This window comes from Cebus imitator, unplaced genomic scaffold (genome assembly GCF_001604975.1).
Source record: "Cebus imitator isolate Cc_AM_T3 unplaced genomic scaffold, Cebus_imitator-1.0 Scaffold14, whole genome shotgun sequence".
Taxonomy (NCBI): Eukaryota; Metazoa; Chordata; class Mammalia; order Primates; family Cebidae; genus Cebus; species Cebus imitator.
Genome location: NW_016107329.1, coordinates 7,460,396 through 7,478,267, shown reverse-complemented (window position 1 = coordinate 7,478,267; position 17,872 = coordinate 7,460,396). Strand labels below are relative to the sequence as shown.

Sequence of the window (17,872 nt, the reverse complement as noted above, 5' to 3'; positions counted from 1 at the left end):
CTGTATTAATGAAATTGAGAAAAACATTGAATGTAAGACTATTCTTACATATTGGTAGTTTAGAAAAATGGTGATGCCTCTCATTTTGTTATATCTATGAATTCTTTGGGAGTGGAAGAAATATAAATTATTTGTATCCTATGTGTGACTTAATTTAGTTTACTCATTTACTGCTACTAAATAATACAATCAGTAATTGTTTCCCATGTAGGTAAGTTAAAAGAGAAAGCTCAAGTCACGTGGCTCTACTTTGACAGAAGAAGGGCATGTCAGTTAAAATGACGTAAAACACTTTCGTTACTTATGAAGACATAGAAAATTGGATAAAATTTATTTGGAATAGTAGTACTATTTCCTCTAAGAAAATGTGCACTTATGCTATCTACAATAGCCTACACAAGTAGGATTCATCGTCTACAAAGGAGGGGCAAAGGAACAGAGTGCCCATAACACATATTGTTCTAGTTAGATCTTAGAAACCATCTCGATCAACCTCTTCATTTTTCAAGAGAAGAAGTCATGTTTTGGAGAGGACACATGGCATTCACACAGTCCATACAGAAAGTTAGTGCCAGAGATGAGATGAATCTGAGCTCTCCAGGCTCCAGACTCAAAGAAACAGATACTTTTGATCCTCAAACTGAAAAATGCATATTAATCACTTGGAGATCTGGTCAAAATGTAGATTCTGATCCAGTAGGTTAGGATGGTGCCAGTGATTCATTCTAACACATTCCTAAACGATGCTGGTGATGTTGGTCTGTGGACCACATTTTCAGTGGTGAGACCCTGGGGCACTCTCTTTTCTTGAATCTTGACTTTTCTGACAAGCTCACCTGGTCCCCTGCTCTGTGTCTGTCATCTCTGTTCCAATCGTTTCTTCGAGGCTCCTATGTTGCTACTCTCATTGAAATGTTAGCTATCCTCAGAGTTCCCCACTGAATTCTCCTCTTACTTTTCATCATCTCCTTGGTAAGTTCATTATTCCAAAAGCTTTCCCCACAGACTCTTCCTAAAAGTTCATCTTATTCCTGAGTCCAGACCTATGGAGTCCATCTCCTGTGCACACATTTCGGTAGATATTTCATAAGCACTGTATCCTCACTCATGTGTTTGCCTCTTATCCTGTATTCTCCACCTCAGTGACTGAAAGGACCATCTACCTGGGTGTTCCCTGAGTACCTCGAGCCCTAGAGATTTTCACAGGTCATTTCTCACCCACTTTTCCACCCATCCCTACCCACTCCTACCTTTCTAGGTTAATGGAGTCATCATCACTCATCACCCAAGCCAGAACCTCAAGCATCATCTAAGTGTGTTTACAACTTTTCCCCCAGGCCCATTTAGTCATACATTCTGTTGAGGTTTCTTGAATCCACTTCCTGTTTACCTTTGTGAATAATTGTAGCAGCTCCCTAAATTATCATGGGTCTACATGCATCCATTTTTTAAACTAGATTCAGAGTGATCTTTCTGAACATCAATTTCATCATGTTACTTTCTTGCCTAAAATCACTTAGTAATGATTTTCAGGATGATGTCCAAATGCCTTTGAAAGGTTTATTAGACTTTTCTATCGTACAGCCCTTTTGGTCTCCTCCCTCCCTTTTTCCTTCCCCTCCTTTCTCTTCCTTCATCCTTTTCTTCTTCCCCCTCTCCATTCCTCCCTCTCCTTCCCTCTAAAATCTGTGGTAAGAACACTTAGCCTGAGATCTACCCTCTTAACAAAACTTCGAGCGTACAATTTAGTGCAATGTTGTACAGTGGGCTTCTAGAACTTACTCAGTACATTCAAGCTTACCTGTTCTCCAACTATATCATATTGCTTTCTGATCCAAAGTGAGAACTTGTTTTTCTCCTGTTTAATGTGTACTTTATCATAATAAATCCATTATAATAGTATATCTGTGTCACTAATGTACCTTGTATACATCTCCACAACAGCATCAAAGTCCTGGTTTTCTTCTTATTTGTATATCTGTCTGACTATTCAACTTGAGGGTAAGATAGTTATAAATTCAGATAATGTTAGAAAATTTTAAAGGTCATAGTTCACATGTATTAAGGTGAAGGAAATGAAAGGAAATGGAGAAGGAAGAATTTTTTAAAAATGGTCTTAATAAGCACTCACTATTACATGACTTCAGATATTTAAAATTTCATTTGTCTACAAAAATTAAACCTTAAACATTTTAAACTTATTTACACTATTTGATTTACTTTATTAAAATACATCTAATAGGATTAAAGAAACAAGATGCTAGGTTTCATATTTCCAGTGCCATCACCTCTGATATGGGATTATTACAGACTAAAATCTAGAATGAAACTCATCATCTATCCTTTACCAGCTTTTTAACTCACCTTGCACACTGACTTCAACTTATTAGCCTTCTAGAAACTTCAATGATTTTATGTTGCCTATAAAGGCCTCCATAATATGAGCTAGCCCTTTTTATTTCTCTAAAAGAGATGCTATTTACTGTTATTTTAACATCCCACATACTCTCCTGAAGAAGAAAACCAGTGTGAACCTTCTGCATATGTTGTACAGGGCGCATGGCATTCTTATGAATAGTTTTCACTGAATGACATTACTGTTATTAGTGTGGGGTTACATGCTATCCCTTTATTTCTAACTCTACAACCATTGAAATATTTTACTAACATGGATTATATTTTAATGAGAAAGGTTTTATTGAGAATGTTAGAACCTCTTTTCTGCAATTAAAATGCTTTCTTTTCATACAAAATTAACCTTTAAAAAGTTTAACCTCCCTTGCTCTAAAAACAGCCCCAGTCTAGTAAATGCTTCCAGCTTTCACAAAGGATATGTACTATCATAATTGCATCAAAAGTAGTCATATCTTTCACATAATAGTATTCGGGAATAATGCCCTAGTATTTTGTTAAAGGGCCCAGCAATGTAAATCTGTTCCCAGTTTGTTAAGAATAGCTTTATTGATGCTGATGTGAACAACACCATCTTTTCATGTGCTCCACTGTCTGCACAGTTCTCCTTTCAGATTTGCTTTCCTTCTCGCTGATCTGAGAATGTCACTGTGGTCCTTTACAACCATGTTCTATTTTTGCTATGCAAAACAGTTTCTGTGCCTCCCAGGTCATCTCTTCCAAAAGAAACAAACCTCAAAACCCCAACATTTCTACATGGGTGCCATGAACAGTCCTTTACCTATAATTCATTCCTGGATCAATATCATTTTCTCATAACACTCAGTTGCCTTATATTTTTCCTGATGTTCCTTTTATCACATTTATTTATCTGTCATCCTACCATCTGTCTGCTCTGAACATCCATTCACTCGTTAGTTCCTTCCTTCCTTCCTTCATTCATTCATTCACGTATCCATTCATAAATCAAATGCTTGCCAAGTGCCTTCTCATGCCATCAGGGCGCATGTGCTGGGAGCACAAGGGTAAGCAAGATACAGTTTATCCTTTCAAGAAGCTTGGTAAGGAAACCACTGAAAAAAAATGTACCCTCTCCAGGCTGAATTCACCTTTCTCCATCTGCAACTTTAATTCATTAAATTTCTAAGAAGAATGACCATTACTTTTTGCTGTGTGAATATTTTACTATTAATAGCTCCACATTTTACATTTTCATGGTTGCTTTGAAAAGCTACTAAATAGAAAAATTCTAATGTTCAGCCCAGCTCTGAATGTCTGAATGTACTTTTAAACATTCTCAAAGGATACATTTATATGAAAATACACGTTCTCTTTGTTATAAATAGACTATTCTTGAAGTTTAACTTCAACACAGAAAAGATAATTACAGCCACACACATCTAATAGAGCACTGTATCTTCTGGTATTTGAAGAAGGTGGTTTGGCTTGAATTACATATAATTATAGTTTAAGAAAAATTAATTATTCCTACCTAGAACAGTATGACCTGCACAGCAGGCAGCGATGAATAAAAGCTACTATTTTGAGCTTACTATGATTCACTATGTAATTCTATATGTGATTTCATTATGGAAATCATATTGACATGGTCAAGAGTGCCTAAAAAAATTGCTTCTCCCAAAGAGACACATTGTGAAAAAGCAAACCAGAGTTACACCCAAACAAAAGTAATTAACTTCAAAAGCACAGAGAAGAGTGTATTTGATAAGTTAATATATTCCGTCAGAGCACATATTTGAACTTGCTTTTTAACAAAATGGTCCAAATCATGTCCATAATGACTTGCCCCATGGGAGTGTATATCATAAATGGCCAAACAGCAGCACAAACGTGGTCAGGGCCTTTGGCACTCCCTGGGGCGCGGGAGCCCTTGTCCCATCGTCATCTGCCAAGTTGATGGCATTGATGTATATTGAGGTGCGCTTTCTTCTAAAAGTATGATACCACGGCTTTTTATTCCATCTCATATGTAGTTCATCTTAACGAATATTTGTAGATATTCAAAAGTACTGACATTGCTTTCCTAATCCCCCATGTTTCTTTCCTGTGGTGTGCTCACGTTTGCTTTGCGAATCCCATTTAATTTTGTGAGCCATCTTCTGTTTTCAGCCCTAAAGGGCCACGTCTTTCCTATCGTCTAGAGCCCCAAACATATTTTATGCAGCAAGTTCATTTTTGAAGAGCTTGAGTACATTCCTGATCTACATTAATGTTTGACTTTAAAAAAGATCCCACTCTTCAGGTCAATATAACCTAACAAGCACCTTCACCGGACCATGGTGGGGTCCTCTCCCCTCCCTTCGTGTTCTTGGCTTCCTCCCTTGTCCCAGCCACCGTGGCTCTGCTCTTTCTTGCTTGGGCCACCACACTGGCTTGCGACCTCATTTCCCAGCTCTGTTCTTGCTCTCTAATAACACTTTTTTTACATTTAAAGCATAAATCAGGTCATGTCCCTACCCTCTCTAAAGCTTATCAGTAGCTTGCATTGAACCTAAAATGGAAGGCTGTACTTAGGCCTGGCGCGGTGGCTCACGCCTGTAATCCCAACGCTTTGGGAGGCTGAGGCAGGTGGATCACCTGAGGTCACAAGTTCGAGACCAGCCTGACCAACATGGAGAAACCCCATTTCTACTAAAAATACAAAATTAGCCAGGCATGGTGACGCATGCCTGTAATCCCAGTTACTTCGGAGGCTGAGGCAGGAGAATCACTTGAACCTGGGAGGCAGAGGTTGTGGTAAGCCGATATCGCACCACTGCGCTCCAGTCTGGGCAACAAGAACAAAATTTCGTCTCAAAAAAATAAAAGAAAAAGAAAAGAATGCAAGAATGCTGCACTTTGACACACAAGGTCCCACTGGTTCTGACCCATTTAGCTTTAAGCACACCTTCTCCTTGTGATCCTGTCCAGAGGGTGCAACTGGTCCTTGAGAAGAAAAAACATGTTAGCAATTACAAGGCTTCTGGCATATCATAGGCGCTCAACAAGTGCTTATCGAATGACTAAATCATCTAGAAATCGGGGAAATGTACGTGGACATGTAGGAGATGGAGCTGGGTCTCTCAGCACAGGCGCAGCTGCCATTCTTTCAGCAGTTGTTAGGGGCCTCATATTATCCCACAGGACTGCGCTTCGAAGGTCAGAAACTGTCGTAATTGCAAAGTTATTGTCGCCTCCCCAGAACTAGATTGTTCGTTAATTCTCTCAGTTTTTCTCCTTAGTGGGGCAATAATGAAAACATAAAGTTTTCATCATTATTTACAAAACACTGTTTTGTGGTATTGCTGCCTCCCGTCCTTACCTGATTCTGTCTCCAGCCCTCCTGCTCTCCTGCCAGTTCTTCTGGGATATCCTCACCTCAGGGGCTCAGCACACTTGGGCCCCTTCACCTCAGGCCCCTCACCCTGGGCCCCTTGGTCCTGCCTCAGCATGTCGCCGGCTCCTTCTCACCCCTCAGATCTGGGTCTCCATCTGGTGTCTCCCAGAGACACCCTGAGTGGCAACTGTCCTGTCGAGGTCAGGAACCCTCAAATTCACTACTGCAGTGTCTGCTCTCATTGTACCTGGATCCTAGTCTGTGACTATTTATTGGTTGAAAGCTGTTTTGCCCCCAGCAGACTGTAAGCCATCACAATTGCCTTGGCTAATGTGGAGAACTCACAAGGTGATCAATAAATGCTTGTTGAATCAGTCAATCAATCAACCTGAAGTAGAGGGAATCAGATGGATTTCTAAGAGATGAAATTTGGATTGGGCATAGGCCTAGTCAGTTTTAATCAGCAATTAGTAAGTGCCAGATAGTACTCTAAGATATTACACCTCATGTTGCATAGTGACGCTGAGTGAAATAATGTAAAATTACTCTAAAGGCAGGACCTATCACACATGTCACCCAAACTTACTGCAGATACCTCCATTTCTAAAGGGAAGATGTTGCCATCAGTAGGAGGTTCATGCATTCATCCATTCATTCATTCATTTATTCGTTCATTCAACAAACACAGCTTGCATACACACTATGTGCTAGACCCTGTAGGAGATGTCATAGTGAAATACACACACACACACACATGCACACACACACGTGAAAATACAAAAGAACACAGTGGCATGACACCTGTCCTGAGAAAGTTCAGTGTGGAAAGGGAGAAAGACACACTGAGTAGGGGTCAAATATGTGTAATATTACTTTTTTAAATGGAGTGAATGAATATGCACCAAATATTTTCAGTAGTTCAATTTGGGTAGTTTGTATTTTCTCCCTCAGTTTTTTTCTATTTTTCAAATTTCCTATCAAGAATACATACTCCTTTTATAACAAAAATATGTCATATATGTACAAGTGTGTGTGTATGCATGTGTCTGGCACAAAAGAAGAAAGGAAATTCACAAATACATATAAAATATATGGTGATTCCCATTAGAATATACATAACTTCAAGGTGTACTCTTAGGTTTCTAACGCTTATTAAATTTTCAACATTTATAATTCCAGAGAAGGGGAAGGAATACAAAAGAAAGCATCATTTTATAGGCTATTTTCTTGATTGTACTTGTAGTTGATTTATGGAGTGCTCCCTGAGTGATAAAAGAAAGGTCATAAACCATTAATTTATTGTACTAATAAGAACCGAGGGCCCTGATACAATTGTCTCATCATAGAGGGTGTAAAAAAAGTGAGAGGTGGTTAAAACTTTAAGAGTCCTTGCTCTTCTATTTTATCTCACCTGTACTATTGCAGATTAATGAAATAATAAAACCTTCATCCAACTGATTTTATTTAATGTTATGGCAAAATGTTAAAGTTGCAATTCTTAGCACTATAAGAGCAAATCCTTCAAAGATCGCAACTTAATTTAACTTGTTTTCAAACTATGACTTATTTCAAACTATTTGGGTAACAAAATCTAGACTATTCCATAAGCATTACATTAGAAGATGCTGATAACAAAAAAGATTGTGAATTTCTTTGTTCATGAGTAAACACACATAGGAAAAGTATATCTCACAGCAATTTGGAGACTGTTTTTGTGAGTACCCTTTGTCATTTCTTCAGAGCCTCTCTCTCTGTCTCTTTCACATACACACATGCACACACGCTCAAGTGAGTGTCCTATCATGTCGGTACTTGGGATGAAGTTGATGTTCTAATTTTGTTTCTTTCTTCCTGTCTGTGTATAATCTTGAGTAAGTCACCAGAAGTATCTGTGTCTGACTCCTCATCCTTAAAATAATAGATATGTTATCTCTAAGGTTAAGATCTCAACTTCTCCTTCCACAATTTCCAGTACATAGAGCAGCAGTTCCTGCTTCAAAGGGGAGGCACAAGCCACTCTTCCTTGCCTGCCCACAAAATTTCTTTCACCCCAAAGTTCTCAACATCTGCTTGAACTATCAGTGAAAAGCACCACTGGGAAAGCCTTTCTGCACCGAGCCACATCCGTGCAGTCCCCTCTCGACTTTCCCGGTGCTGTGCGAGTGTCTGCGTTCCAAAGCGGCACCCCTGGCATCACATGGACCGACTCTGACAGATTTGTTTCTTCATTCGTCATCCCTCCAGATGGCTTTAAAATGAATATAGCATTCAAATAACTACACAGAAGAAATCATCCTATAACCAGTTGATGCATATAAAATGTGTGAAAATCAGATTATACCACTTATTTTTCCACTTAGAATTAGCTTCAAAGGTTTTCATTTTACATAAATGACATAACACGCAAAACAAGCATGTTCCACATGGGCCTAGCTGCTGCCCAGCCACTTTTCTATGGCTTGTAGCAATTCGGGCAAATAGTGTTTGGTTAACTAGACACAGTTCCAGAGGGATGCTTTCCAAATTACCTTCAGACAGTGCTGAATTTAAAATGCATATATTTAGATAAGTAAAATACCTGAATAATAACAACAACGATAAAACAAACAGCAGATGGTTAATAACTACTGGCCTCATTTAACTTGTTTCCAAACTATGACTTAATTCAAACTATCTGGGTATTTTTCCATAGTGAAGTAATCCATGAACTCTTTTTTTCGTAAAGAAAACTGTATCTGCTGAGACAGAAAACAGCACTAGAAGTTAGTCATGCAGGTCCTATTCAGATCATTTCCAAATACTTCCACTCTTTTTTGCAAACAAGTTACATAAATTCTGCTTTGCAAATAAGGACGTGGCTCTGACTAGTCCACCATGTTTTTAAAATATATCATTTCATTGTAAACTTAAGAAGCCACCAAGATGAAGGATTCCCTTCTAGCCACCACTACATCTTGATTTTCTTCACTTTTCTTCAAAATCAAACCACACTATATAAAAGTAGCAATTTTGAGTATGTTAAGTAAACAGCAACATGCATGAGTTTGCCAAAACTTGTGGTGACCAGTTCAAATTCTATGAGAGCAGGCACAAGATTCCTTTGAGAAGTGCAGGCTAGTGGTATAAAAGACATACAGAAATTATGTACTGGAAACCAAAAATGCTTTGGTGCAAAATGCAGCATGATTTACAGCTTTTTCACAAATTGTTGGAATAATTAATTTGACCCTATGCAATATTCTATGCTTAAATTATATTTATGTAGTGGTTTCAAATTTAAAAAATTATTTTTAATTATAGAAGTAATGTATTAATACCTGCATCTTATAACATAGATTTAAGGCTAAAATTCCATTTGATTCTCATTTCATTTAAAAACAATAAATTTTAAAAAGTTCTCTCTTTTTTTTTTTTTCTGAGACAGAGTTTCATTCTTGTTGCCCAGGTTGGAGTGCAATGGTTCTATCTCGGCTCACTGCAACATCCACCTCCTGGGTTCAAGCGATCCTCCTGCCTCAGCCTCCTGAGTAGCTGATATTACAGGTGTCTACCAACATGCCTGGCTAATTTTTGTATTTTCAGTAGGGACAGGGTTTCACTATGTTGGCCAGGCTGGTCTCGAACTCCTGGCCTCAGGTGATCCATCAGCCTCGGCTTCCCAAAGTGCTGGGATTACAAGCGTGAACCACTTCTGGCCTAAAAAAGTTCTTACATGTCTTTGCACCCACATCAAGTGTATTGTATTGTTTAGTAATTTCTCATTTACAGAAATTCACGTTTTGGCCCAGCATCCAGGCACAGAGTGTCTTCCCTGTCTTTCTCAGCCTTCTCTGCTGGGGATGCAGCAGTAAGCTCTAGACACAAAGGCCTTTGGATGGAGCTCCCATACTATGGAGGAAAGGTGGTGAACAGTGTGTTAAGGATTGCAATCTGAGGCGTAACAGGAAGTTCTAGGCACCGTGGAGAAGAACAATGCAGAGAAGAGGACGAGAAGATGCAGTAGGAAGGTCAAGGATAACGAGAATTTAAAATCTGGTAGCCAGGAAATGCCTCACTGAAAATTGGCAAGTGAGCAAAACCCAGTGTATTGCAAACCTGCGGATCTGTTGAAATTGCCTAATAAATTGTTTTCAAACTGCCTTTGCTCTAGCTGTCAAGATGCAGCAATGCTCCTGTGACATGCATTTCCACCAGCGCCACCCATGAGGTTCCTTCACCCATGTCACTTCCTCTGGATGGCCTGAGTCACATCTAGGTCTTAACTCTCAGAAGTAGAACTGATATCAAAAGCCTCCTGAGAATCTTCACGTGATTCTAGTTCTTCTCCTTCTCTATATTCTTTCCTTTCTCTTCCTTTTCTCCTTTCCCTTCTCCTCTTGTTTCCAAGACGAGAGTGGGAATGAAAGTACAAATGCATTGTGTCATTTCATGGTCAGTTTGGTTGACAGTTTGGGTAGAAAAGGATTCTGATCAGAGGCAGTCACCCTGTAATGAGAAGTAGTCTGCTTGTTTTTCCTTCATTTGCTGGGTGAATTATAAACATAAAAAAGATACTATGTACAAAGGGCAGATGAATAAAGGGTATAAATGCCTTTGATCAAAGCTCACACTGTGATGCATAACCTATCCCTTTCAAGTCCTGTAATATGAGCAAAATGACTTTAGATAGTTATATTAAAAGATATAGATCGAGTTAAATGCAGTGGAAAGAACATGACATAGGAAAAGCTAGATGCTGGTCTCAGCAAAGTGGTGTTCCCACTGAACCTGAATATTAACTGCACCTAATATTTTGATCAGTACACCGATCTCTAACTAAGACAAGAACTCTCCGTGAAGTTCAATTTCCTCAAATCTAAAATAAGATCACTCCTGTACATGCTGCCTACTTTCCTTTTCTGCATAGACATTTTATTAGGCTCAAATAAAATAAAATAAAAACTCTGAATAGTTGTAATATACTCTGTAGATGAGAGGAATTATTACTTATTAAATATTAAAAATTACAGTACCATATGTGCAGACTACAAACATGTGACTACCTAAAGCACGAAAAGCAGACACAGGTGTAAAGATTGGCATACAAAAGTAACAGCACTGAAGATGTGACATCTCTATCCTCATCTGAAACAGAAGGAAATCAAATATGTACCACGGTTTACTGAATTGCTACAATTTTGGAGAGTATAAGAATTACAGAGTTACAATCTCCTATTGACGATTCAAGGCTTAACTTGCACAGGGTCTGATTAAAGTAAAGGAGAGAGAGCAAAACCTGCAAGACCTCTGAGACCCATTAGAATGACAATGAAATTACCGCTTTCAGTTAAAAGAAATGAATTTCTAGCTAACACCATATACAAGTTAACACAGCAAAATATAATTCTAATCTCTTCTTTCCTCCAGCACTGCTTTTAAGACTGTGGAAAAGAATAAGCATTCATTTCATGCCAAACACTCAGGACTAAATGATGAACTGCTTGCTTAATGAAAGCACACATTATAACTCTTAGCAATTTGGAAATAATGCTACAGATACACTAAGCATCCGATGCAACCTTGTCCCTGTAGTCCAACAGCTTCTGATTTAATCACTGTATTAATTAAAAACCCAGAATAGACCAAAAGGAATTCTTTCTGTAACTAGCAATACATTTCAAACAAATGCTTTGCTTTTGAAACTGAGGAGTCTAACTTTCCAGGTTAGGAATAAGTGTTGTTTTGTTTTATTTTTATTTTTTAACAGGAGCATTTATCCTTTGTCAGACTAACATAAATGTGAAATATGAATGAATTTTATTTCTGTGAAGTTGGTTACTCGTCTTACAGTATAAAGTGTATCATAGGTTACATCTTGAAGAAGCTGAAGAAACACTATCTTTTCTGACTAGACAACAAGGAACTCATAAGCAAATATTCTCAGTGAATGAACACATTTATTTCTCTTTCCTTTTAATTTTTTTTCTCTCATATTTTTGCTTCCTTTTAGGCAGGTGAAAAGTGTGGAGAAAATAGATTAATGCAATGAAATGCGATCTCTTTCCCATTGAAAAAAAATTAATGCTCTTTTTGAAAGTCCCAATGTATGTTTTGTAATACCATCCTCAATTGTAATTTCAAGTATCCTGGCAAAAGCACAGATGTAGAAGAAATGATGGCTGTCAGGGAATACTGATTTTTCTTCCAGTCTCCTTTCATATGTGACCTGTACTTTACAGTGGTCTGTCAGAGGGAACACTGCTTAGGTATGGTGGTTGCTGCCAATCACTCTCTCAGTGAAAGAATTATTCCAGATTCCCTTGTTTTCTTCTATAAATAAAAATTCTCCCTCTCTCTTTCACATACACATACATCTATCTTACAGATATATTATATATATATATATAAAATCTGTAAGTATTCTTTAAAAGCAAAATAATACAGTAAGAAAATCTTAGTGTTATATCATCCATGGACTACTACTATGTAATTACTTATTTAAAATCTCAGCAATGATTCTGTTGAACTGACTTCAGTTACCTACAGACTGAAGAAATGCTGATATATGTGAATCCCACCCCTATGTCACTGATTCTGGAGGGGTTGGCGGACATCACTTTTGGTTAGTAATTCCTCCTTCTTCCTCCTTCCCTTTTTATCCAATCTTTTGGCACTGATGTGCATCACTGACAACTACAGACTGAGTAAGCTTCCTCCTTCAGATTGTTATTTAAAGTTCAAATTTCATTATTAGTTAAAAAAAAAAAGAAAAAGGATAACAAAGAAAAAGATTGGGTGGTACAGACAATTAAATCATTACTCATCAATGCCAAAATTCTAGGTTCTTTGTTCTTTGTCATAGACAGATGAGTGTGCGAGTGTCAATCCAGTCTTCCCTCCTCGTTTGACTTAGACTGGGCCACTTTTGGACATATTCAGCAATTCTGAATCATCTGTTCATGTCATCTCTAAAGCCAAGCCCTCATCCTTTGACTCATCAATTATCATGTATTTTTACTCATAGATGTTCTCACTATAACTTTTTAAAGATGCAATTTATGTCTACTTTCCAGTAATCGTCTTGTTTTTACCAAAGCTTTTGGCTATCATTGTTTTTGCCACCTAGGTACTTTTGGTGGTTTTACAACATGAAACTTCCAAATAATCCCTGGTGTTGTGGACAACATGATTTCTCAATGTTGCTCTAATCTGCCTTTCTCACTTTAAACCACTTCTTCCTAAAATGAGTCAAGAATGGGACTCAGATGTTGTTTAAGTTACTAAACAAAATCTGGGACCCTCTTCTCCTGTTTCTGGTAAACATTTGCTCTGTAATTTTGTCTCAAGTTATTTCCCTTTTCTGCAGGTCTAGCTGTCGCTTTCATTGAACCCTAGGCTCTGCCATTCAAATGGACCGCAGACTATAATAAAGTGTTTCCAATTATGAAGCTTTTAACAACAAATGAGCTTCAAAAGATAGTAACATTTTCACAGTATGGCAGGTGAGAAGCAGAGCAAAGAGAAACAGAAAGGAAGGGGGCTGAGTGAGACTTGAACAAACTGGAGAAGTCCAGGTCGAACATGCACTTGTGAGTTACCAACTCTGCACAGAGAAATCAGCCTTAGTTCAATTTTGGCTTCTGTGACTCCTGCTATGGGTAAATATGACAAAATGCTTTAGTGACAAGGTCTGAGTCTGACACATGGGCAGACAGAATGGGGCTCATGAGCTTCTGCCATGATTGTAAAGGGAGCCTCTTAGATTGACTCTCATGTTGGCTGCATGATGTTAAAATCAGTAAGTCATAAAGACTGACAAATTTCCAGGGAATACACTTAATGTCACGCCTTGTCAAACACATCAAAGGAATTTGTTTTTGCCAGGAAGACTCTGGTGGCTCCCTGCAATGACTCAGCTCATTTATTTCAAATCCTAAAGTGGTATTTCCGTAGCTTGTAGGTCACCAACCTGCCAGCCTTGTAATTTACACTGCTGGAGTACAAACCGACATCGCTGGGCAGCCGACTGTTCCTTCTTCTCATGCAGGAACGTATCAGCCAGCGGCTTATACCTGTGAAAAGCAGCAGACGTAGAAAGCAATGACTGTGTTTGCCAAGCAAATAATCACATTCAACAGGGTTGTCTTTGATATGTGGTTTCTCAAAGGTTTCCCCATCTTTATCCCAGGAATACCCAAATACCTGTCCACTATACATTTACTAGGCAACTGTAAATAATCCTTATCTTTTACAAAGAAAATGGTTTTTACAATGAGTCGAATATATTTTTCAGTCCTCTAATGTACGTGTAGCATGGTCATGGAGCAATTCAAACCATTAAACCAAAGGAAATTTGAAGGAAATGAAAATTAATCTATCAGCTATTTTTAAACATTTCGTATGCTCTTTAAAAATATACCTTTTAAGAGATTGAAGCATTATTTAGGCCACTTAAGAGTGAATTCCGATGCAACTAGAGTCCATAATAATGAAACACCAAAATGTTCATTCAGAATACTTATCTGTGAAGTAGCATCGCTTCTTGTCCATATATTAGATATTGAACATTTAAAATATTCTGGCATATTTTTATTTTGTAAAGTATCAGTGAGCAATTTACTTCCATTCCCTAGCTGAAATTCATGGCAATATAATAGTTTCCTATAGGCTTTTCAAAAATGACTTTCAAAATTATATCTCCCATAAAATATCTATGTAAAATTCCCTTTGCACTTACGGTGTCTAGCCTGAGCTATAGGCAAGGCTGCAATGGAGGAGGAGGAAAAGGAGAAATACAAAAAGGAAATGAGCAAAGATCATTTCAAACAGTTGCACCCTGTTGCCTTCTGTGTTTATGATTCTCATGTCGGGTTGCTCTGCAAGCTGAAGGAAACTCAATGCCAAAGCTTAAGTCATAAGTTTTCTGTTATTTTCTGTAGCATACCTTAGTGTTTCATCTAAAGTTCACTGCAGTAAATTTGGCATCTCCTAAAATGAGTTTATTCCATTTCCTTAGTGCAATTGAGGGAGGGAGTGTTTTGCCTACACGTATTTATTTACTTGCTTCCCTCTTAGCAGGCAGTGGGAGTATGGGACACATCTCATGGACAGCCACACAGGAATCACACATGAGTCTTATTTCAGCAGGGCTCACGTGTGCAGCAGTACAGACTGGTGTGTAACGGCTGGGAAAACACACCTGTCATGGAGAGAATGTATCTCAAAATCCCTACATTCAAATCCTAACCCCCAATATGATGGTATTAAGAGGAGGGACCTTTGACAGGTGTTTAAGGCATGAGGGTGGAACTTTCATGAATAGAATTAGTGCTTTAGCTAAGGCTAAAGAGAAAAGGCCAGTTCCTTTCTATTAGGTCAGTGGAAATGTAATTGTGGTTTCCGCATTGTTGAAATTTGACTTTTGATATTGGAATACATTCTTAAACAAATGTGGTTATGTTATACACCATTTTAGTGGGCAAGCCTTGTTTTATGTTTTTTTGCTAATGACTTATGACTTGCTGTTTATTTTATGTTTATTTTAGACTATGAGAATGATGTTAGATAAAAAGCAATTTTTTTAGATAAATTCAATCGATTTTTTTATTTGGTTCAAAATGGGCCATGAAACAGCAGAGACAACTCACAACATCAGCAACGCATTTGGCCCAGGAGCTGCTAACAAACACATAGTGCAGTGGTGGTTCAAGAAGTTTTGCAAAGGAGACGAGAGGCTTGAAGATGAGGAGTGTAGCCACTGACCATTGGAAGCTGACAACGGCCAACTGAGAGCAATCATCGAAGCCGACCATCTTACAACTACACGAGAAATTGCCAAAGAACTCAACATCAAACATTCTGGGGTGATCTGACATTTGAAGCAAATTGGAAGGGTGAAAAAGCTCAGAAAGTGGGTGGCTCATGAGCTAAGCAAGAATTTAAAAAAACTCATTTTGAAGCATTATTTTCTCTTATTCTATGCAACAACAAGGAAACATTTCTTGATTGGATTATGATGTATGATGAAAATGGATTCTACATGACAACTGGCGATGATCAGCTCAGTGGCTGGACCAAGAAGAAGCTCCAAAGCACTTCCCAAAGCCAAACTTGCACCAAAAAAAGGTCCTGGTCACCGTGGTCTGACCCACTACAGCTTCCTGAATCCCCGAGAAACCATCACACCTGAGAGGTACGCTCAGCAAATTGATGAGATGCGCCTGCAGCTGGCATTGGCCAGCAGAAAGGGCACAGTTCTTCTCCACAACAACGCCTGACCTCACATCACACAACCAAACGTGGAAAGAACTGGGCTACGAGGTTTTGCCTCATCACCAGAGTCACCTGATCTCTTGCCAACCATCTACCACTTCTTCAAGCATCTCAGCAACTTTTTGCAGGGAAAGAGCTTCCATAAGTGGCGGGATGCAGAAAATGCTTTCCTTCCAAGAGTTTGTTGAATCTCAAAGCACAGAATTTTACACCGAGATAAACAAACTTATTTCTTATTGGAAAAAGTGTGTTGATTGTAATGGTTCCTATTTTGATTAATAAAGATGTGTTTGAGTTTAGTTATAATGATTTAATATTCACAGCCCCAAACTGCAATTACTTTAGCCCTAACCTAATACCATGTGAGAATGCAGTTCATAGAGAGAACAAAAAGGCTCTCTCTGTAAACCAGAAACTAAGCAACCACTGAACACGTAATTTGCTGACACCCTGACCTTGGACTTCCCACCCTCCGGGACTATGAGAACTTTCTGTTGCTCAAGCGCCACCTTGTCTATGGTAATTTGGGATGGCAGCTTGAACTGACCAAGACAGTACCTAGTTACCTTCTCAGCTGAAGACATTTCTTATTTCCTTTCTTAAATCCTCAGCATTCACACTGAAAAGTCAGTGTATGACTTTTCCTGGATTGAGAATCCTCATAATCTTGCTAGCTGTAAACCAAAATGAATTCCTTAACATCAGCAGCAACCCTTTCTTCTCATAGATGGATTTTTGCTCACCTATCAAATTTAGGATACAGTAAAGCAAAAAAATACAAAAAGTGGTAAGTAACAGACTGAGACTGAAGTAACTGAGACTGGAATTGCAGTGCCAGAGGCAAGGATATGAAAAATGTGGCTCAGTTTTTTGCTCACACTAAATGGACTTCAGTGATTTGTCAATGGGTGAAGTATTTGGGAATTGTTTTGCTTTTGATAGGTAACAAAAATGTAATTTCTTACACTGCATGTACTGAAGTTGGTATCTATGTGCTTTATTTTATTTTACTTTATTATTTTTATTGGGGTTTCTGCAGAAGAATAAACTGAATTTCCCCTGTACAACAGAGCAGGGCAAATGGGTATAAACGGGGACGTGTGGAGGGCTGGGAACCGGAGTAAGCTGTGCAAAGGGCAGGGCATGTGGACCACCGAGAAGGTATGGGCATCCCCCTAGTGACTGTCACATGACATCAGTATCTCTGTGGGTTTTTTTTGTTTTAAATGGAGTTTCACTCTTGTCTCCCAGGCTGGAGTGCAATGGCATGATCTTGGTTCACTGCAACCTCTGCCTTTTGGGTTCAAGTGATTCTCCTGTCTCAGCCTCCCAAGTAGCTGGGATTACAGGTGCCCACCACCATGCCTGGCTAATTTTTGTATTTTTAGTAGAGACAGGGTTTCACTACGTTGGCCAGGCTAGTCTCGAACTCCTCACCTCAGGCCTCCCAAAGTGCTGGGATTACAGGTGTGAGCCACTGTGCCCAGCTGACATTAGGACCTCTTATGAGCAAACACGGGTTAAGTTAGATAAAGTCTGAGTAGTTAAAAGGTGACAAGTGATGTAATTGTACAATGTGTTCAAACAGGAAAGAAACCAAATGGGGATCTGAAAACTGAGATTTGGTTTCCCACTTTGTAACCAGTTTGCTATGACGACCTCGGCAAGCCACCTAGCAAGCAACAGCCTGCCCTCCCTCAGAACTGCCCGTTTGCGTTTCTCCAGACAAGACACAAATTCTGTTCTGTGTTACAAACTCCGACCTCTCCTCAAAGTGTGTGAGCTCGCCCCGGTTAAGGGGCCAGCTTTGTGCATCATATGGTGCCTCTTAGGTTGCCCTTGAATGTATCAAGTTTAAATAATTGATGGCCA

At 38.8% G+C, this 17,872-nt stretch overlaps 1 protein-coding gene and 1 long non-coding RNA gene across 3 annotated transcripts in view; one reads left to right on the top strand and one right to left on the bottom strand.

Annotated features, from left to right (window-relative positions):
- The window catches only part of MYO16 (myosin XVI), a 603,751-nt gene that overhangs the window by 97,806 nt on the left and 488,073 nt on the right, over nucleotides 1-17,872 (bottom strand). For both annotated transcript variants that reach the window (XM_037729044.1, XM_017501745.2), the window contains exon 28: nucleotides 13,698-13,800. In XM_037729044.1, the coding sequence (XP_037584972.1) occupies nucleotides 13,698-13,800 (103 nt within the window). The remainder of the gene's footprint in view (nucleotides 1-13,697; nucleotides 13,801-17,872) is intronic.
- Nucleotides 12,631-14,026, top strand: LOC119467433. Its single transcript, XR_005195969.1, has 3 exons — nucleotides 12,631-13,044; nucleotides 13,231-13,386; nucleotides 13,776-14,026. It is a non-coding gene; the product is annotated as an uncharacterized LOC119467433 (long non-coding RNA).